Source organism: Pongo pygmaeus, chromosome 6 (genome assembly GCF_028885625.2).
Source record: "Pongo pygmaeus isolate AG05252 chromosome 6, NHGRI_mPonPyg2-v2.0_pri, whole genome shotgun sequence".
Taxonomy (NCBI): domain Eukaryota; kingdom Metazoa; phylum Chordata; class Mammalia; order Primates; family Hominidae; genus Pongo; species Pongo pygmaeus.
The window spans coordinates 125,915,325-125,938,876 of NC_072379.2; the positions used below are offsets into that span (position 1 = coordinate 125,915,325).

Below are 23,552 nucleotides of genomic sequence, written 5' to 3' on the forward strand. Positions count from 1 at the left end.
CCGTCTCTACTAAAAATACAAAAATTAGCCGGGTGTTATGGCATGCACCTGTAGTCCCAGCTACTCAGGAGGCTGAGGCAGGAGAATCGCTTGAAACCAGAAGGCGGAGGTTGCAGTGAGCCAAGATCGCGCCACTGCACTCCACCCTGGGCGAAAGAGCAAAACTCTGTCTCAAAAAAAAAAAATTGTTCAGTTTTTTTCTATGTGCACAATCATCTGAAAATAAATATAGTTTTAATCATATACTCAAAAATGCATATTCAATATCATTATTATTTTTAAGCACAAGCTATGAAAAGTAAAGCATCAAAAAATCATACATGTTCCAGGATAGCTGCTATGCAGGATTCAAGAAAATAATAGTATTATAGGGGACAGGGATTAAAATAGTTGAAAAATACTGTCTTATAGCAACTTATTATGATACATTTTACATTTTGAACCCCTGGAGAGCAATACCATCTCTTATTTGTTTGTATTCCATCAAACCTAATAAAGTACATTTTCCAAAGTAGACAATAAATGTTTCCCAGATACCCCAGTACTGTATGCATGGTATATGTTCAATAAAAACTTGCTGATCAATTGAAAGAACCAATAAACAAATTTAAGTTTGTTGAATGATCCGTGTATGCTCAGCCCTGAGACACTATAACAAAAAGACACAAAAAAATAGAAAATACACTCATCATTATCCATATAGAAAAATGTAATTTATCAAGTAATGAAAACAAATGAAAATGAAACCAATGCACCGCAGGAAACATTTGAGTGGTTACCTGTGCATTTCTTTATATGACTGTTCCTTTTCCCGTGTGACCCTAACTTGCAGCCAAAGTTCTCCTCCCAAAATTCTGCGAACCACACATTTCTTCGATTATTGGCAAGAGTTCGGCTTCTAAAGTATCGATCAAATCCTATTTCAAAGGAGAAAGGTATGATTTTAATATTCTTTCAAAATTAAATATTGTCAGAACTTTTGAATGGACATTATATTCTGATCACTGCATGAAAAGAAAAAAAAAAACATAACAAATGAGAGAAAGCCAGTAGCCCATAAATAAGGCCTCTCTTACGGCAAAAGTCAAGGAGGATCAATGGACAATCCCCCCACACCACCACCAGTACTCAAGCACCTGGCTCTATGAATAAGTACAATAGGAAAGCCTGTTGTCAGTGTCCTTCTTATACCCTCTCCTACTCTACTTCTCCCAGAGGCAGCAACCAGTGACTTCATGCTGAATCCTGAATACTCAGAACCCAACTTAAACTTCCCTCATTCTTTTCTCTTTCCTAGCATGGATCAATGTTCCAGACTTTCCTGTGTTTCCACATACTTCAAAATTTCTCCTTCCTATATGTTCTGTTTTCAGCTAATTCAGTAAAGCAATCATGTTAATGTCATCTTATGGAGTCATGAACTTAAGTGTTGGTTTGCTCAGGTAACTACTTTATTGAAGGGAGAACCCCTGGAAATAATGCCTTACTCCAGATGATAATGTTAAGATGGGAATTTCAGTTACTGTCAAACCGACTGGAAAAGATGTTTAGAAGACAGACTGCCTTTCAGGATGCTCCAAGTCTTTCCTGTTGCATTTATTTATCCATAGGATAAGCCCAGCATCATATATTCATTTTCTATAAATCAAATGTTTCCCTCCAACAATGCTATAACCACCATAAATACCCATGGGAATATGCAAACTGAAAGTCAAAGTGCAATTACTAACATAATGGAAATAACTGACTATGGTCTTTTTCTTAAAAAAATATAATGGGTCCTCTTTCCTAAATACACACACACACACACACACACAATATACATACATATGTATGTGTATATATATATGTGTATATATATGTGTATATATATATGTGTGTGTATATATATATATACACGTATATATATATATGTATACGTGTGTGTGTGTGTGTGTATATATATATATATATATATATGTATACATATACATATGCATGCTGGTTTAAATACTGGTCTTGACAATTCTGCCACCAAAGCTAAAATTTGTATCAAGTCATCAGTAATGGGTGCATTTCCTCATATTATGATACTCCAGTTTTGCCTTTGAGTTCAGATCCAACTGGAATAAAACAAATTCTCTACGGTGCATTCTTACCATCAATTGATGCTCGTTTGGGCAAAATTGTCACAGCCCCTTCTGCAATCTCCTCTTGCTGATAGACAGGTGCTATTTTGGATCCCCAACTATCTGAGCCAATCCAGAGAAAATGCCCACTTTGGTTTAGTTTTTTTGCTGCTTCCAATATCCTCCTATAGGAATAAAAATAAATAATGCATATCACATGTATTGAAAATACCACAATTATGAATATTACAAGACCAGCTTTAGGAAGTTGTATACACTCACTAGGTCACTGTTTAACAATTAAGACTATCATTCTAACTGTCCGAGTCTTATCATCTCCTAAAAGCAATATAGCAGAGACTAACTCCAACATATGTTAATTAGACTTATCCTTAACCTCATTCACATCATTCTGTAGATGTTTGTCTTATCTCATTTAGTCCCCAAGTTTTACTCTGTAGGTATTTCAGACTTACAAACCAGAAGGCAGCAGAAGACAGTCTGTTATTGGAAGGAAATTACAAGCTTTTATGTTGAACATGAAATATGTTAGAAAGAGGATATGGGACACAAATCCGACCCTACATACAGAAGAAAAGTAATCATCACCTGATGTCATCCTCATTGGCAAACATAATCACTGCTCGAGCATTAGGTGTTTCTAGCAGGCGTTTGATAATTTTTTCAAATTCTCCAGGTCTTGGTTCACGTGGGATTTTCTGTGACTGAGCAATGCAAACACCACCTATTTAAAGAAGAAGGGAGGGGATGATTCAGAAAGAGCATTTATTTAATTAGCAAACCCAATTAGCTACTTTATAAAAGCACATACTTCTGTATGAATATTATTTCTCAAAATATGTGTCACTCTCACCTATTAAGAGCAATTGTGTTTGTTTGCATTATTATATATTCACCAAATAAATGACAACAATTATTAATCAGACATGGGTTTCTTTCCCAAAATTTAAACATTATTTTTGTGGATATAGCTAAGAAAACCAAGGTGTATAAGATGTGTGATGAGAGTCAAAAGGTGGAAAGAAGAAGGGCTCTTTTGATTTATGCAACATAAGCCAAAGGACAAGTGACAGAATTAATAAAAGTATGAGTATGTCTTATAGTTGAGACCCTTATTAAGTAGCAAGGTCCTTTTGTTACTTTTATTTACTGGTAGACTTCTTTTAAAGTTAATTTCATTGTATAGCTAATAGAACTGCAGTAAGAACCTCACACATCAGCATAGCAATGTCTTATGAGACAAGTGGTCTTCAAGGCTATATAAGACACAGGCAAACCCCAAAAATGCCAACTTTGGATTGACATACATCTCCACTATGAAAATCAAAATGGCAGAAATACCATCTCATTTTCACTGCAAATTAAAACACAGAACCCTTCTTTTGGCCTCTCCTTCTTAGGCAATGAGGGACAAAAGAGAAAAGTATAGAAAAGATCTCTGCCTCTGGGCTGGGGTAGGAGGAGAAGAAAGAGGTTCCCCCAACTGCAGTGAAACAGAGATAACATTCTGAAACTAGATGAGAAAGCAATATTAGCAATAGGTTTCAATTGTATTATGGTATAAACAGTATTTTTTTTTTAGTCAGCTAAGAATTAAATCACCATTTATAGCATTGCTTCAGCAGGCAAAGGCATTTTTACTTCCAAACAATTGACAATGCACTCAGTCATCCAACTGTTATTGGATGCCATTATATTCTATGCACTGGGCTCAACATTGGAAATGCACAGTCTAATCCAGGAGTTACCACCTAGTCTGGGAAATAGGCATTTGAATAAGTTACCATGTAATAGCTAATAAAGTATATAATTAATAGGATACCCAATACAATCAGAACACAGAAGAAGGAGTAACTAAAGTGCTTGAGAGAGCTGAATTTTAAAGAGCAAATATACATCCATATGTGGACAAAAGTGTAACATGTCTGGTGGAGGCCAAAGTATGTAAAAACCTAGCACAATCATGGCCTCTGGTAGACTGGCTGGGTTTGAAGTTGGAAACAATGGCCAGGTCCAGCTTGAGAATGGCTTTGTTAGACATGCCACATTCTGCAGGCTGAGTGTTCATATGTTAAAACTTAATCCCCTGTGTGAAAGTATTAGGAGATGGGACTGTTGGGAGGTGATTAGGTCATGAGAGTGGAGTCCTTATGAATGGGATTAGTGCCCTTATAAAAAAAGACTCCAGAGAGATTTCTTGCACCATCTGCCATGTGAGGACACAGCAAAAAGACACTGAACCAGGAAGAGGGCCCTCATCAGCTCTTGATCATGCTGGCACCTTGCTCTCAGACCTTCAGCCTCCAGAAATGTAAAAATAAATTACTATTGATTAAGCCATCCAGTATATAATTTTTATTTTTTATTTTTTAGATATGGGGGTGTCACTCTGTCACCCAGGCTGGAGTGCAGTGGCCAGATCATAGCTCACTGTAGCCTCAAAGCCCTAGGCTCCAGTTATTTGCCCACCTCATCCTCCAGAGTAACTGGGATTACAGGCACATGCCACCAACACTGCACTGGTCTCCTATAATAATTTATTATGGAATCCCAAAGAGACTAAGACATCAAATAACTTGGACTTTATTCTGAAAACAATGGGAATCCATTAGGTTCATCAGCAGGAGAAGTATGTACTGAGCTTTATGCTTTAGGTAGACTTTCAAAGAAGAAACGTCTGGTAGCCAAACAACAGATTTCCAGGGCACTGTGATCAGACCTAATATGTACAGCAGATGTATGACTAACTGGTGCTAGTATATAAAACTATTTTTCTTATAAGTTAGAGAACATTCAAAATTATGCCTGTAATAGCAGGACTCTTAGTAACCTTACAATATGCATCCCAGGGGTGGGAATTGCCCATAATACACAGATGGGGCTGTGTCACTACCTGCAGTTAGCTAGTCTACCGATATACCACCACTAGTTGTGATAATTGATTCATTCCTTCAGTAAATATTTCTCGAGTGCCCAGTATCTGCTAGATACTGTGTGGGTGCTGTGGACACAATGGTGAATAAAATAAATTCTCTAAGTTCACAGAATTCAGAAATATTGTGGGTAAATCAGGCTTAATGCAAAATAAAAAGAAAGAAGAAGAGAAAAAGAATGGAGAGGAGAAAGAAGAAGAGCAGAAGAAGGAGAAGGAGAAAGAGGAAGAGGAAGGAGGAGGAAGAGGAAGAAGGAGGAAGAGGAAAAGAGGAAGAGGAGAAAGAGGAGGAGGAGGAAATGGAAGGAGGAGGAGGAAATGGAAGGAGGAGGAGGAAATGGAAGGAGGAGGAAGAAATGGAAGGAGGAGGAGGAAATGGAAGGAGGAGGAGGAGGAAATGGAAGGAGGAGGAGCAAATGGAAGAAGGAGGAAGAGACGGAGGAGGAGGAGGAAGAAGAAAGAGGAGGAGGAGGAGGAAGAAGAAAGAGAAGGAGGAGGAGGGAGGAGGAGGAAGAAGAAAGAGGAGGAGGAAGAGGGAGGAGGAGGAGGAAGAGGGAGGAGGAGGAGGAGGAGGAGGAAGAGGGAGGAGGAGGAGGAAGAAAAGGAGGAGGAAGAGGAAGAAGAAAGAGGAGGAAGAGGAAGAAGAAAGAGGAGGAAAAGGAAGAAGAAAGAGGAGGAAGAGGAAGAAGAAAGAGGAGGAAGAGGAAGAAGAAAGAGGAGGAAGAGGAAGAAGAAAGAGGAGGAAGAGGAAGAAGAAAGAGGAGGAAGAGGAAGAAGAAAGAGGAGGAAGAGGAAGAAGAAAGAGGAGGAAGAGGAAGAAGAAAGAGGAGGAGGAAGAAAGTGAAGGAGGAGAAGGAGGAAGCAGAAGCAGAAGAGGCAGAAGAAGAAGAAATAATACATAATTATAAATTATAATGAGCCCTGTGAGGAAGAACAAAGGGATTTAATTTAGATTGAGGAATGCTCAGGGAAAGCCACCCTAAAGTAGTGTAATGAAGTTGAGATCAAAAGGATGAGAGCATGGGAAAGGGCAGGAAAGGGCCAGGGGAGTCAATGAATGAGGGTGAGAGGAGTGGGCAACAAAAATGAGATGGAGATAAGGGTCCGATTGCGTGTGGCTCTGCAGGGCCTGTGGAAGACTATGAATAATTAAATGCTTAACTTTCTCACTAAATGTTTCTATTTCTTCAATCTTTGAGTGGTCCATAGGAATATGTCTCATGTATGAGCATTGCACTCCATGGAAGAAAAATGGATGAGGATCGCTGATACAGAGGGCAGCCTGAAGTGGGATGAACAGGAGGCAATGAGCCCAGCAAGGAGGTATTGGAATAGGCAGTGGGAAATGATGACTGAGCCAGCGGTACTGGTGCTGGGGAGGAGCAGCTGGAGCTAAGGCAGAATCTCTGAGCTAGAATCAATGGGGCTTTGTATTGATTTGATGTAAGTAGGGAAGCCATGGGAAACCACTAAGTATGACTCCAAGGATTTGGTCTTTGTGACCAGTTATGTGATGGTATCATTAAACAAGTGGGAAATCCAGGAGAATAAGGAGGAGGAAAGAATGATTTTTGATTGGAAGCAGGTTGTCTTCAAAGTATGCATGGAATGTCAAACTGAAAAAGTGAATCTGGAGCTAAAGAGAGAGAAGGGAACTGTAATACTTTCGTCAGGGACTGATAGGTTACGTATTTCAAGTGTTGTGGGGCAAAGAGGTCACTGAGAGAGAATATTTAAATCAGCAATAGAAAAGGTGAATTATAGAACTCTGAAAAAAAATCAGGTTTGGAGAAGGAGGAAAGGAGTGATTACATATTTTGAGAAAACTTTTGGAATGAAGTCTAGAGGTAAGTTGAAGACTATGTATAATTTCTTTAAAATGCAAACAAACAAACCTCCGTGAGTGGAAACATCAGGTAACTGCAAAAATGTAACATGAAGTAACACTCTCTAGGGAACAATAGCCGTTTCAAAAGATGACTGCCCTTTTAATTAAATTGCCATGATTACTTAAGCATCCCATTAAAGACATGTTATATGCTGAGTATCATTCTGAGACTGTTACTGACTCTGTAGCCATAAAAAATTAAGTTCTGAAAATTTTTATTATTACTGTTTCAGAAGAAGCAAACAAGCAATCCAAACATAGTTTAGTCTGAATTCATTGATTTATTTATTCACCATGGACCTATTAAACATTTTTGTTTGTAAAGAGCTGAGTTAGCTGAGTTGAATTTTAACATAGCTTAAATCCATTTCACTTTTTGCTATTCCCGTACCTCACCTCATATATTTCAACCTGGTCAGTTTGAATTTTCCTGGAAAGAGGCACTGGACTATTAATCTATTTAAGCTGAACAAATGCTTGTACAGAACCTGTTCCACATGGCATTGTGCTGTTTGGTGCCTGTGGATATTTTATTAAAGTGTAGATTAATTATTTCTCAAATGATTGTAGTTAGAAGACTGGGATTATTTCCTTAACCCTGATACCCATTCACACTTTCTTTCTTCATATCAGTCAAAAAGCCAGTCAGCTAATCTGTTCATAAGCACTCATGGTCTACTATGTTTCAGGAGCTACAGACAAAGACGGCCAGTCCTCAGCAGTTATAATTGAATGACAATACGTACACATAAGAAATGTCAGATAAGGGTGTAAATTAGGTAACACAGATAACAGCATAAGATATACCACAGTTCAGTCATAAATGACAAATAGGTCATCCCCTAAAATAGTCCTATGACTTCATAAGAGGAAAAGGTCATTATATACTGTTAGAATTTGGTTTTAAAAATAAAATGAAATGCAATGATTCAGACCTCAAAGATACGTTTTCCATACAATACTCCACATCCATTGCTTGACTTTTTAAAGAGACTCTGTCTTGATTTAAATTCCTGGGGTGGGTGGGTGGGTGGAAGCGAAGTTGCCCTTCATCAAAGAATGTGTCCACCACATCTATTCTTCCATGTCTCAGTCTGAAAGATTACTAATTGTGTACAGTTCAAAGGACATTAACTTTCCTATTCTGCAGGGGTGTTCCTGTTCTGTAATTTTTAAAGCTTAGTACTTACAGGCAAAATGTTGTATGAAGGAATTTATAATTGGCTGTTTTCTAGAATTTCCTGGCTAGTTTCCTTGCAGACTGTGTATTTTTTTTTCCTTCTGGTTACTTAACAATAATTTAAAGATCATTAGTTGAATTTAACACTTTATGTATACTTTACAATACACATGATCACTCCTTTCCAGCCTCATTTACTCAATGACACCATCTCTATTCCTAATGGCAGAACTTGAAGGTTTGTATCATGACCATCTTTCTGATAAGGAAAATGAGAAACAGGGGTACCAACGGCTTGCAAGATACTGAAATCCAGGTTCAAAGCCAGATTTGTCTGCCTCTAAGTCTAGACTTCTTCCATCATCTTGCCCATCCACAATTGACTATACCTGTGGCTTAATGGTTTAGTGACTGCAAATGATTGATGGATAAGATAAAGCAAATTTAAAGACTCTTTTTTTAAAACCCTGCCAGTTGTCCCTTTGTAAATCTAATTGACAGCTACATAAATACAGTCCTTCTGTTATCCTAAATAAGAGCTTAATTAAAGTACTTGGAATCCATGCAGATTATAGAAGTGACTTAAAGCTCTTCAGCATATAGCCAGTCTACCCTCCAAACTTTCCAATTGTTTCTGTTGATGCATGTTCTCAGGAAGACTTTTCTGAGGTTCTTGTCATCCACTTCTTTTGTACTGCAGCAATCATAATAATTTTACTTTTACTTGGTTTTCTTGGTTACTTCTTTTTCTTTTTCTTCTTCAATTAGAAATCCATGAGTATTGAACCTTGTCTTTCAAATTTATCAGTATACCCCAACACGTATCACTGTGTTTAGTACATAGACTTCAACAAATATTTGTTGAATGAATAAATGCAAGACTTGTGACAGGTACTGCTAGGATAGAGAAATAGAAATGAGACGGTGCTGCTTTCAAAGACTTCTCCATCAAGTAGGGGAACAAATAGCTACATGTAAATATATGTTTAAAAGTATCTGTCATTAAAAGAAGTAAAAAAAAATTTGGGCCATGACAATTCAGAGGAAGTTGTCACTGAAATGGGATCTGCCTCCCAAAATAGTTTTTATTAGGGTGCCACCAATTAGAATACTACCTAGGCCTTAGAGTATTCATCTGTAGAGCGGCATTAGAATTTCCTCAAATTGATAACAAGAGCAAATTTGTAAACAATGCCATTTCAGAATTTTTACCTCTTTAGAAGGCAGAGACTTGTGGGTGAGTGGTCAGGTGTCTCAGATATGAGAGATAAAAGGCTTGTATGTATTGATTTGCTAGTGCAGAGAGATGGTGGAATGAGAAAGAAAACAGACTTATCAGAAGACCTGAGGGTGGCCCCATGTAATCTTGAGAAGTCTCTCATCTCTCAGTTTCCTCATCTCTGTAATGAGGTTCTTAATAACTATCTCTCAGGTATACTGTGAGAATCCAATTATAAAGGGTAAATTCCAATGCCAATGTAGCACAATATTATTAGTGTTAATAACAGTAATAATCATAACCAGACAAGAATCATCACCAACACTGAGAGATACTTGATATTCAGCCCTAAAACACGGGTTTTTCAACGGATCATATTTTTGAACCTTCACCATTTTATGTGTAATATTATCAAACATCCTAAATTCTGAAAAGTGATACTTGCTCACTTGCCTGTACCAATAGATGAAATGACTAGATTTCACTCTTCATCATTGTTGATTACAATGTGATCGGGGCAATCTTAAGGTAAGAGAATGAGAAAAGTTATTTACATTCTTCTCCCATTCCCCGGTTCCTACCCCCAAGAATTAATTCTCCTTTCAAATGGATTCCATAAGTAGTAAAGATTTGGCTCCAATATCTGAGTTGAAATTAGAATTTAACTCTTTAATAAAATGGTTAAAACTATTAAAATATTAATGAGTACCAAGTGTTAAGCAAAAGTTGTTATGGAAACAACCACATGTTCTGTTTCATGCAAACATTTGTGCTACCTTTTTAAGAGGCTGGAATCTAATGTGTTGAGATAATACTGTTGGACTCTCCTAGAAGCAGACCTCAGAAGGAGTTTGAAATGCACAAAATTTGCTCTTGGCATCTACCTGATGGAGGGCTCAGGGGAAGCAGAGAAATCCAGGCAGAGAAATCCAGCTGGCTGTGGCCCAGTGACAGGCTGCTGACACCACAAGAAGTTCTGAGGCTAGAATGGCCTTCAGAGTTGCTTTAAAACAGGCCACAAAGGCCAGGCCATTATACCTCCACATCAGTCAGTGTGATGATTCATTTTATGTCAGTTTGACTGGGCCACAAGCTGCCCACATAGCTGGTTAAACATTATTTCTAGGTGTGTCAGAAAAGATTGGCTGGGCGGGGTGGCTCACACCTGTAATCCCAGCACTTTGGGAGGCCAAGGCAGGCAGATCATGAGGTCAGGAGATCAAGACCATCCTGGCTAACACGGTGAAACACCGTCTCTACCAAAAATACAAAAAAAAATTAGCCAGGCGTGGTGGCAGGCACCCGTAGTCCCAGCTACTTGGGAGGCTGAGGCAGGAGAATGGCATGAACCCGGGAGGCGGAGCTTGTAGTGAGCCGAGATCACGCCACTGCACTCCAGCCTTGGCGACAGAGTGAGACTCTGTCTCAAAAACAAACAAACAAACAAAAAAAGAGAGAAAAGATTAGCACTTGAATTAGTGGACCGGACCGAGTAAAGCAGATTACCTTCTCCAATTCAGGCTGGGATCATTGAGGGCCTAAATGGAACAAAAATGTAAACCAAAGTTGAATGAACTCAGCCTGACTGCTTGAGCTGGGACATTGATCTTCTGCTCTCAGTGCCTCTGGCTCTGAGGCATTCAAACTACACCACTGGTTTTCTTGGGTCTCCAATTTGCAGGCAGAAGATTGTAAAACTTTTCAGCCTCCATAATTATGTGAGCCAGTATCTGACAAAAAATCTGTTTGGTTCTGTTTCTCTGGAGAACCCTGACCAATACAGTGAGTTATCAGATTTGGGCCACTCTGGAAGAGGGGAAGGTGACCTTGGGCAAGGCAACTCTCTGTAGCCAGGGCACTCCCTCACGGGGTTCAGAGCTGAAGGCTGTCTGCCTATAGCACTCCCAGAAATAGGAATAACAGGTCATACACTGATGGGATCTTGAAGGTCAATTCACCATATGTACATTAGTGTTAATAATGTATAATTGAAATTTATACAAAAATGAAGATATCATTTTTCTGAAACAACCGTATACTATTGTTTTCCTTATAAGGCAAATAATTAATAGAATGTTATTATTTAATGTTAAAACTTCCTTTCAAAGATGTCTTGTTGCACAAAGAAAGGCAATCTATAGAAATGGTAGAAAACTGGAATTGTAGCCAGCACAAGTAGGAGAAATAGGACCTTCACTCTTTCTGGTATTTCAATAAAGAAGTTTTGTTAAAACAATCTAAAAGGATAAAGAGTTATGTTTTTAGTTGTTGCTCATTTATAAGACAAAAATCTCTATTAATAATATAGTAGGAGAAAAATGAAACAAGAAACAATGTCACAGCACCAAGGACCAACTGTGATGGAAATTGAGGATTAACTTATTGGGATGAAATTACTTACAAAGCTGTGTATAGAATACTAAGTGTGCTTTTTAAAAAAACAACATGACTACAGTATTATCAGTATCTCAAGTTGGTTCACAATTTCCATCAAATTAAATTCTACATAAATCAACTCAAGTCTGTGGTTATATCATTTGTTAGAGCTACATGACAGACCTTGGTTTTGGTGTACAAATAAGCAAATAAAATTACCATTTTATCAATTGCTAAAGAGAATGACTAGACTATTGCTTAAAAATGATTAGACTTACAGTTTGACCTTAAGAAATTTGCCTAGAATTAAACATTTTTTGATCTAATAAAAATGTGATACAGCCCATCCACCATTATTTATTTCTTATGAACATGCCTTCAGATAATAGCAAGGGGCAAAACAAAATAACCAGGTGTTTTTTTTAAGGCAATAGAAACACATAAACTCTCTACCCTAAATATCCTTAGTATCATTTATCCATCTTTCTGAAAACATAAGTAAACTAACAATTCGGCCTAAAGTAATTGGTCCTTTAGTGGTAGTTGAGTAAAATTCTATGGTTTAAATAAGTGTAATCACGCCTCCTGTAACAATATTTTCACCTCCTCATGTGGTGTACAACTGGGACTTAGCAGGAAAGTGCACAACACGAAACTGTAAGTTTATCAGCTTAAAGTATACTTCACAAAACAGATTTATCTCGCACATCACTGTGAAGAAAAAGTGTTATCTCTACCAACATGGATTAAAAGAGCAAAACTGCACTTATATTTACGTTCATTTTCTCTTTCTCACTTTCAAACATTTTATACTTTTTCCTCTATCAAATACCATGTGGAATCTTAAAGGGACTCTGAAAAGCAATGCAATGAAGGAACGGTACAGGAGAGGCATGCGCTACCACGCATAGGGAAATAAAGACAATCCACTATGAAACAGGACTGCAACAGAAGCAGACACTTCTCAAAAGAAGACATACAGGTGGCCAACAAACATATGAAAAAAATGCTTAACATCACTGGTCACAGAGAAATGCAAGTCAAAACCACTATGAGACATCATCACACACCAGTCAGAATAACTATTATTAAAAGTCAAAAAATAACAGGTTGATGAGGCTACAGAGAAAAAGGAAGACTTATACACTGTTGGTGGGAATGTAAATTAGTTCAGCCACTGTGGAAAGCAGTATGAAGATTTCTCAAAGAACCAAAAACAGAACTACCATTCAACCCAGCAACCCCATTACTTGGTATCTACCCAAAGGAAAAGAAATTGTTCTACCAAAAAGACACATGCACCTATATGTTCCCCATAGCACTATTACAATAGCAAAGACATGGAATCAACCTAGGTGCCCATCAGCAGTGGACTGGATAAAGAAAATGTGGTAGATATACACTGTGTAATGCTATACAGCCATAGAAAAAGAATGAAATCTTGTCCTTTGCAGCAACGTGGATGCAGCTAGAGGCCATAATCCTAAGCAAATTAATGCAGAAACAGAAAACAAAATATTTCATTTTCTTACTTATAAGTGTGAGCTAAATCTTGGGTACACACAGACATAAAGATGGGAACAATAGACGCTGGAAACTCCCCAAGGATGGAGGGAGTGGGGCAAGGGCTGAAAACTTCCTACTGGGTACTATGTTCCTCATCTGGGTGATGGGATCAACAGAAACCCGAACCTCAGCATCACACAGTATACCCTTCTCACAAACCTGCACATGTACTCCCCCAATCTAAAATAAAAATAGATACTTTTTTTAAAAAGAAAATCATAATTAAAAAGAAAAGAAAAGGACCTTGGCACAAAGAGCCCCTCTCCTGCCTGTCTGCAGATGTACTCTCAGAGAGATGCTGTGATCTGGAGGTGGATCGGGTCTAGGTAGGTTCACAGGGTCAGCGTCCACGCTGGGCTCTCACTCAGCCGCAACTCACCACTGATCTGGAGGTCTGCTCAGAGGAACAGAGGAGTGGGGTGAATATGAATCTCGTCTCTAGGGTCAGACTTCCTAGGTCCACATCCTGGCCCTTCTCTTCTTAGCTATGTGAGACTGGGTAAGTGAGGTGGCTTCTTTGTACCTCTGTCCCTCATCTGAAGATTGAGAAGATGCCACCCAAATGGGCTTTGTGAAGAGATTCAATAGAGACTCAACACATAATGTTTTCCTCAGAAAACACCTGCTAGTTGTAAATTGTTTAAAATCAAAATCAACAGCCCCCACACAGAAACGGTGATTGTCTTTCATCAAGTGATATTCACCTGCATTATTTCTAGAAACCTCAAATTTCATTCCCCAAGTATACACAGAATCACAACTCATACTAGAGATTCCTCAAGGGGGATATAGAGTTGGCTGCAGAAAGCTGTATAGTTAGAAGAAAAACTTATGCTCACCACAATCGAAATGAATGTCTGATATGTTGCCTCTTCTTACCTCTTCCTTTGAATTAGAAATGTCTAAGGAGACATGGGTACAGGAACTGGGAAAGATTCAGAGAAACAAAGAAAGAAATATAAAAGAAGAGAACCGGGAAGGGGAAAGGGGAGAAGAGAAATGGTGTCGGGGGAGAATGAAAGAGAACAAGAGTAGAAAGAGGAGAGCTGAGAGAGAACACCCAGTCCAGAGGTATCTATGGAACTGGGCAGAAAAGGAATTCTCTGTAGGGTCAAAAAAGCAAGTGCGGTGTGAGGAACAATTGGAGAAGGAGCACTTGACTAGGTTTAAATGAATTTCATTAATGTGCTGTGTGCATTTGTATTTTTTTTTTGGATTATTTTTTGGTGAGTGATTTGTGATCTTTATTTTGTTCTATTTCTTTTTGCCATTTCAAATTAGGTGCCCAGACTCTGCAGCAAAAAATACGACAGGAAAGTTTCAAAAGAGAAAACTAACTCCCTCTAAATGCTCAAATGACCAATATGAACAGACTCTCTGACATATTTTCCAGCCCATTGCCTGGAAAAACCATTATGACAAAGACAATATTGAAATCAAAGTGAGCACTGTTTAAATTTCTTAACTGTTCTGGACTTTAAAAAAAAAAACAGCATTAGACTTTGAATTAAGCCCATTACAGAATTAATAATTTCATTACAGAATTGCACCAATTAAACACCCCAGTGTATCTCTAAGTCTACTGAAGCCTGATAGCTGTGAACACTCATTGGATGTGTGACAAATACGTGAATAAATGAGAAGCCACTGTTTCCTGATATAGTGAAATTATCTAATAAATAGATAATTTATTAGATATTTATGTTTTAAAACCACCATCATTCAGAAAAAGGCAAAGTATCTTGGTATCTGTGTGACATGTGTACATATCATAAAGTCATTTCCAAATACCTTCTGCAGATAGGACATTCTCAACAGTACATCAATAGCAGCTATTAGAGCTTATAATCTATGTGCACTCTTCTGCTCAGCACCAAGTAATATCTGATTCTACTTATGAGCATTACCCGAATTCTGCTATGTATTAGCTTTCAAGCAGTGAGGGGTCTTTGCTGAAAGCAGCATTTTCAACAGATACAATGGCTGAGATTCTCAATTTAAGAAAGAAGAAACTGATAGCAGAAAGGTCATTATTATTTTAGCCAAATAACCCTTCTGAGCAAGGGTTGTACAATGACCAATGTATGGCAGTAAACAAACTAGGAAATGAACTTCAGAGAACAAACATCAGTACCCAAAGCATTTAAAAACTCAGTCTTTCAAGGAAATGCAAGTAACATGTAGTGTTTCCCTAGGTAATGCAAGATCATTCCCTATAGGAGGATTTGATCCATGTGTTTAGTACATAAAAAGGTTAAAAATGCAGTTATGTTTTTAACTTTTTGGATTCAGATAGTACTAAAAAGAAAGGATAGTGAATAGATATATGTTTTGGATAGCAAGCCATCTAACATTTTCTTGGGCTCCAGGGACAATCCTACCTTGGCCTCCCAAGTAGCTAGGACTACAGGTATGTGCCACCATGCCTGGCTAATGTTTTTGTTTTTTGTGGAGATAGAGGTCTTGCTATGTTGGCCAGCTAGTCTTGAACTCCTGGCCTCAAGCAATACTACTGCCTCTGCCTCCCAAAGTGCTGGGATTACAGGTGGAAGCCACCATGCCCAGCATAATTATTTAAAGGACTCTTGTCAAAATACATTTTGGACTAGATTTTATTCAAAATAGAAGACAATTAGTAGCTTGAGATGCAAGGACCTCCTCCAACCACACACACACACACACACACACACACACACGATTCTATTACTTTTTCCTTAATGAAAGATCTACTTTTAGAACAAATAGCAAATAATAATATATTTGAACAGAAAAATACTATTTCACTAATGTTTTAGTATCTAATTTCAGCCTCATAATATCCTAATGCTATCAGGTTAGTAGGGTAAACATTATAAATTTTTTTTTTTTTTTTGAAGTTTTTTTTTTTCTTTTTTTTTTTCTTTTTTTTTTTTTTTCTTTTATTGTAATTATTATTATTATTATTATTATTATACTTTAGGTTTTATGGTACATGTGCCCAATGTGCAGGTAAGTTACATATGTATACATGTGCCATGCTGGTGCACTGCACCCACCAACTCGTCATCTAGCATTAGGTATATCTCCCAATGTTATCCCTCCCCCCTCCCCCCAACCCACAACAGTCCCTGAAGTGTGATGTTCCCTTTCCTGTGTCCATTTTTTACATGGAAAAAACTGTCCCCAAGATCACACGGCTATTGAGGAGTCAAATGCAAACCTTGTCAACCTAATCCTAATAGCAAATAATTACTGTACTTTGCTATTATCTCTCAATAATTGTCTCCTTGGTCATTAGGTTGCCTCAATGTACATAATTAAATACAACATCAACAGGTAAGGTGTATATTCAAAATGTGAACTTCGAAGTTTTACATCATCAAGGCTGCACAGTTCAGATAAATGTTTTTTGGTCTGGTTCAAGTTGGACAGAAATTTCATTGATCGACATCCTCTCAAAAGAGTCGATTGCAAGCTATTTTCTCCATAAACCTGGGTCTGCCTGTCATCACTCATGGAGCATTAACTGAGCTCTTGCTACATGCTGAGCTCTCTGTTAGAATCTGGAGTTACATGAATGAATAAGAAGACACAGTCCCTCATCTTCAGGAGATAACAGTAAACAACACGATATGTAAACAAACATTACAATTTGATGTGAGAAATGCTATCATATAGGGCAGCCTAGGGACAAAAGACCAAGAAAATGGAATTTGGCAACTGTAAGTAAGATTTACTGGTTCTTGCCAGTGGCCTTGGAAGTACGTGGTCAGAGAAGCATAAAAAATAGTTGTATGATACATTGATATGCATCAGAATCAACAAGTCAGAAAACATTTCAGAAGTGAGATTATGCTTGATTCAGCCAGCCAAAAACCAGCAAAATCTATTTCTAATGGATACCAGTCCACAGAGATGCATATTTCCTTTGACAATGTTGTCATTAAATATGATGTAATAAACACCCTGCTTTATGTACAAAAGGAGATTTAATCTCACTTTTCCACAATAAGAAGCAGACAACTCATGTTACTGCAGGAGGAATGCAGAAAAAAAATTAAGTTAACCATTAAAATGACCACTGGAAGGGGAAATAGCAACACATCAATCCTAAGAATGAAATCCTTCATTCAGCTGGACTCAATAAAATGTAATCACAACAGCTATCTACAAGGCTTTATTTTAATGTTAAAACACATCAGAACTTGTGAGAATAGGTTTTTAAAAATTTATTCTTATTATTGGAAATTCTGAAAATGTGCAAGCCAGGTCAATATTGCATTATTTAAAGATGCACTGTCAAACAATCTTTTACTGAAACCAAAAACATCTACATTCTCAGTGTTATAGGAAATATAGCAGGTGTTTTATAACATTCGGCATTAAATGGTATTGTTTATCTAAGGGGGTTCTTAGAAAAGAACATTAAGCTTTCAACAATCCCAACATCATCCAAGCACAAAAATGAAAACCGATCAGAACTGCAAATGACAAAAGGATAACAATTTGTTACTTCATAAATTTCTGTGATATAATTTCTACAATTTCTGTTTATGCAGTGATTTCTAGATAAAACTCATTCTCCTTGCAAATGCATTATAGCTTAACCATATATAACATGTAAATATCTACAAATGAAAAGCAGCTTAGCTTGTTTAAAAAAAAATCCTGGAATATAAACAGAGTAACAGAAGCACTCGTTCAAGTTCACTCATGGCATGCTATCCTCTTCTCATCCCTGCAATGGAGCACACCCATGTTCCCTCTGCATGACCCTGGGCAAGATGTGTAACATTTGTGGCTATCAGTTCCTTCATTTGTAAAAAGAAGGGTGCTTGACAGGATGATCTCAAGATGCCTTTGAATTTCAACATTTTGTGTTTCTATGAATATACCACATAGCTGCCTCCCATGAGTACTGTGAATTATGTAAGTTCTAATACGGGAATAGAACATCATGTAAAATACAATAAATTGCTTTTTGAAAAGCCTACAGGAGATGAACTAGAGGGCACATCAGAAAACTTTTCCAATTCAAAATTATAAATCCTGACTTCACAAATCAAAGCATGACTGGGGATCTTAAAAACTTATATTTTGTTAGAGTATTGGAGCCTTGGTCAGGTGCTAGGGGTCTGATGACCAGTTCATTGAAGCATTATAATTCTCTTGTCAGTTCAAAAAAAAAAAAAATGAAAGGAGTGTTGAGGATGGGCTGAAGATGAAGACAACAATGGCTTCCATTTTACTATTCAATAATAGCCTCGCTTTTCCTCTCCTCGTCCATTTCTCTCTCCTATTTCTTCATCCTGCGCAACTTTCCCTTTCTCTCCCTTCCCTTTCCCTTCTCTTACTCTGTCTTTCCCATTTTAAAAACCTGAAAATGGAGATAAGCAACCTGATACAGCACCCTTTCAATTACTTCCATCCTGTTACTCTGAGACTCACTAATAGCAGCAGCAAAAAAAAAGACTGTTGTATGGCCTGGCCTCTTGTTGAGCATGGAAAATAGAACACATTCATTTACCTCCATGTTATAAACTGAATGTCTGTATACCCTTAAAATTCACATGTTGAAGCCCTACCCCTCTGGTGTGATAGCATTACTTTAGGAGGTAATGAGGTTTAGATGAAGTCATGAGAGTAAGACTCCCACATGGAATTAGTGTCCTTAATAGAAGAGGAAAGATCAGACTGATCTCTCTCTGTCTCTCTGTCTCCATTCACCACGTGAGAACACAGTGAGAAGGCCATCATCTGCAAGCCACAAAGACAGCCCTCACCAAGAACCCAACCAGGCTAACATCCTAATCTCAGACTTTCCAGCCTCCAGAACTGTGATAAATAAATGTCTCTTGTTTAAGCTACTCAGTTTATGGTATTTTGATTTAGCAACCTGAGCTAAGACACTCTAATTCCTCCAAATACCCAACTAAGTTGTCTACTATAAAAAAAAGCGGGGAAAAGAGGAGAGAAATGTCATCAATGTTTTGAAAGCTGAAAAGCAGATGATTACCAAGTTGCAATTGACTTACCAGAATAGAAGAAGCTCAGTGAGAGCCCACAAGGAGTGGGGCTGGGGACGAGGCCAACAGAAACAAAGCTGGTGTTCCACTTAACATGATGAAGGCCCTGGAGTGGAGGTACCAGAGGCTCCAGAAGGTGGGGTTGAAAATGGAGTTGGTTGAAAATCTCTAAAGTCCCTTCCCTCAACTCCAGTCCCTCTGCACAGAAGATCAGAGAGTCATTTTCTATAGAGGATGAACTCAGGGACATCAAACACAGCTGAAGACATAGTGAGTTTCTATAGAATAAAAGTCTGCACGCTGAATGGATAGTCCCTGGTCCCATCTCCCTGTTTAGCACCCAGACTGCTGTAGCCTAACTTATCTCCCCCCACCCACCCCTGCCCCCACTAAACCCCATACAGAAACTTGGAAGAGTCTTCTCTGGAGAATCTGGTCCAAGGGTAATGACATACTGATACTTACATGGATGTTTCCCAGCTAAATGACCAATTCCACCTGCTCGAGCTAAAGTAAAGCCCACTGGCCAATGAATTCATCCTCACTTCCAAGGCTCACAAACACCATGTCAGCACCTCACTCAATATCACAGCAGACATTTGAGAGGAGCATCTACCGTGAAAGTCAGGAACCAAAACAAACAGAAGAGATAAACTCAGAGGACATAGAAATAAGACATACATAGATAACTTCAAGATTATCAATATCCTCAGAGACAAGAAGTGTGTCTATGCAACAAGAATAGGAGGCTAAAAGAATAGAAACATTCAGAGGGCAAGAAAGAGCTCCTAGAAATTAAAAAGGAAAAGATAGAAATATCTCAATAGATAAGGTATAAGAGCAAGTAGAGAAAATATTTCAGAAAGTAAAACAAATGAAAATGACCATAAAATTGGAGAATTCATTCAAGAGGCTTAACTTTCCAATTTTGAAATCACCAAAAGAGAAAATAAAGAGAGGCCATTACCAAAGAAAAATCTAAGAATATTTCTCAGAACTGAAGAACAAGAACTTTTGGATTGAAAATACTTATAAAATGCCAGCAAAAAGAAAAGGAAAGGAAGGGGAAGGAAGAAAACCTATATGAAGGAACATTAACACAAAATTTTAAAACACTCATGAGTAAAAACCGATTACAGAGAAGGATTAAGACTCAGAATGGTTTCAGGATTTTCACAGCAATAATGTGAAGTCAGAAGAAAATGGAGCAATGCCTTCAAAATTATAAGAAAAAATGAGTTTTATTTGAAATGAAAAGAAAGCAAGCTAAGCTATATATCAAGTGTGTGGGTAGAATAAAGTCTATTTAAAATATGAAGAAAACTCAAAAAAATCATTTACCTTCCATGCATACCTTTTTTAGGAAGCTTCTCAGGGATGGAAGGAAGCTTTCCAAACCAAGAAAGGAAACAAGAACGAACAAGACCCAGAATCCAAGTAGCAGGGAATTCAGCACAGGAGAAGGAAAGGGGATTTCTCAAAGTGACGATGAAGAGAAGCAGAGTTAACAGCCATCAAAGGTCCAAAGATCATCCCACCCACATTAGAGCAGGGAAATGGAAGCCTCCAGAAGAATCTCCAAGAAGAAAAGAAACTGAATGGATGGGCTATTTGAGGTGTTTGGATATACTGAAAGGATATGTACAGTTCTGTCAAAGTTTTAGGATGAATTCATAAGTTACATAGAAATCTAAGCATATGACAAAGCAAGAAATGATTAATTTCAGGAAAAACAAAATGTTTAAGAATAGAAATGGTATTTTAGTACACTAGATTAACTGCAACATCAAATGCAGAATCACGATAAGACAAGCACTGAATACTAATTAAATCAGAATTATGATACAATCCTACTGGAAAGATTGGAGGAAAGGAAGTGTATGTGTGTTCATACGCACATCCATGTGCAATGTGTGTACTGTGGGGAGTTAAGTCATCATCTTCCATAGTAGACAGACAATCAAAATGAAAGCTAAAAAAAAAAAAATCAAGAAATAGCAACATAAAAATGTTATGTGAAAAATGGAGACAAATACCAGAAAAAGAGCTAAAGGGGTTGGAAACAATTGTTCTTGGGGATCAAGATTCAAAAGTACGGGGAGGGCAGTGGGTTTTTGTTAAGTCCAGTAGCGCTACATACAATATCACTTGGGTAAAATACATGTTTGGGGCCCTGGTTTTTAAGGTCATTAAGTGGGAGTGGGGATGATATGGTTTGGATGTGTCCTCACCCAAATCTCATATTGAAATGTAATCCCCAATGCTGGAGGTGGGGCCTGGTGGGAGGTGATTGGATCATGGGGGCAGAGTTCTCATGAATGGTTTAGCACCATCCACCCTTGCTACTGTACATTAAGTGAGTTCTCACAAGATCTGGTTGTTTAAAAGTATGTAGCACCTCCCCTTCCCTCCCTTGGTCCTGCTTCTGCCATCTAAGACACCTGTTCCCACTTTGCCTTCCACCATGAGTAAAAGCTCCCTGAGGCCTCCCCAGAAGCAGATGCCACTGTGCTTCCTGTTCAGTCTGCAGAATCATGAGCCAGTTAAACCTCTTGTCTTTATAAATTACCTAGTCTCAGTTATTTCTTTATACCAATGTGAGAACAAACTAATACAGAGGAAAAAAGAGTTTAAAGATAGCAAGATAATTTTAGTCCTATATGTTAGGGAAGCATCTTCTGTAACCAGGTTTCTCTTTAAAACATTTCTGCACCTTTATGACTGTGCCTGTATTATCTTATGCTGATTGTTTATTTGTTTGTTTGTTTTGGTGGCATAACAGGTGCTTGTTTAATATTTTTAGGAACAAAATCCAGAAAACAACATGCATTGACTAAAATAATAAGAACTACATGAAAATCCATGCTGCCTGGGTTTAAAGCATCTGCTTTTCATGTAAGTCAACACTAACCTACTAATCTGTCCCTAATTGGTCTGAAATCCAAATGTCAAAGGTTCTTTTCAGATATCAGTAATTGGTTTTAATAACAAATAAGACCTATCATTTAATCAAAACCACTACTGACACTTTATCTGGATATTGTTTGCAATATAATATTATGTTTGTTGCTGTAATAAAGAAAATAAGAGTCCTCTCACATACAGACATAATTATTACCCAAGTAATCCTTTTTAAGCACTTCAAGGGCCACAAGAAAATGAAATTCAGCGGACAAAACGGCTTCAGAGAACAGGGAAACACGTGAGAACCCAGAGGTAGGTACTTGCAGTCATGTACCTTGGCAGAGTTTAGTATACTAGCTATGAAGTATGTGAGTTTATAACTTTGGTAGGTGTTCGGCAGTGTTTCATAAGAAAAGAGAGTAGAGTGTGAAATATATCAGTGGCTGTCTTCCAATCCCTCCAGATAGAGCTTGAAACTCTGGCATAAGTGCTTTTAGGAAGAGAAGAGGTTTGAGAAAGCTTCTTGGCAAAGTCTGAACTAACCCATTCAGATTGAAACTTGATGAGTTCTATTTGAGAAATAAATCACAGATTCCATTAATCTGTGATTCAAATACATCTACATGTATTTTTTAATATATGGTAGACACTGAGGCTCTGGAATTAATTACCTCACAGTTCTCCAGAAAGGATCTGAGTGGTTTCTTTTCCAACAGCAAATGAGCCACCTACGTCTAGACTCCTTGTTGAATGAAGAAGACTCCTTGCTCCTCGTCACTTACACAAGAGAAAGGAGAATCAAACATCAGCAATAAGGGGAAAGGTCTCACACTGAGGCCCATGCCCGGCAAGGGGAATGTATCCCAACTGACTGATAATTTGGGATGCAAGTGATGAAAGAAATAAAAGGTATTGGATTCATAGGGCATTCCTTCATTTTAATACCAAATAATAAATATTCATTTTAAATCTCATGGATTTCAAACATTACTTGGGCATAAACTTGGGAACAATCATGTAACTCAAAAGATGTTAAGTTATTTTCCTGCATTATGTTATTCTACAACAGGGATTAGGCTGCATAATCCCTCTGGATCTCATGGATGTCCCAGATATAGTAACTCGTGTGATATCAGGTTGGCACATTGTCTTCTAGTAACAGGTTTTTCTCACCCTCCACCAACTCATATCCACAATCCTCACATGGGTGATACTGCCTGCCTTTTTGCTTTTCTTTTCTTCTTCCTTTTCTTTCCTTCCTTTTTCCTTCCTTCCTTCCTCCCTTCTGATTCTCTCTCTCTTTATAGAAAAAGATACTAATCTTAGAAGCTGATGATGTCAGTAGGAATCAGG

At 37.9% G+C, this 23,552-nt stretch overlaps 1 protein-coding gene across 2 annotated transcripts in view; it reads right to left on the reverse strand.

The window, feature by feature from the left end:
- GRM8 (glutamate metabotropic receptor 8) overlaps positions 1–23,552 on the reverse strand; it is a 938,300-nt gene that overhangs the window by 475,445 nt on the left and 439,303 nt on the right. For both annotated transcript variants that reach the window (XM_054495924.1, XM_054495925.1), the window contains 3 exons: positions 2,718–2,853; positions 2,139–2,293; positions 780–917 (listed from right to left, as the gene is read on the reverse strand). In XM_054495924.1, coding sequence (XP_054351899.1) covers positions 780–917; positions 2,139–2,293; positions 2,718–2,853 — 429 coding nt within the window. The remainder of the gene's footprint in view (positions 1–779; positions 918–2,138; positions 2,294–2,717; positions 2,854–23,552) is intronic.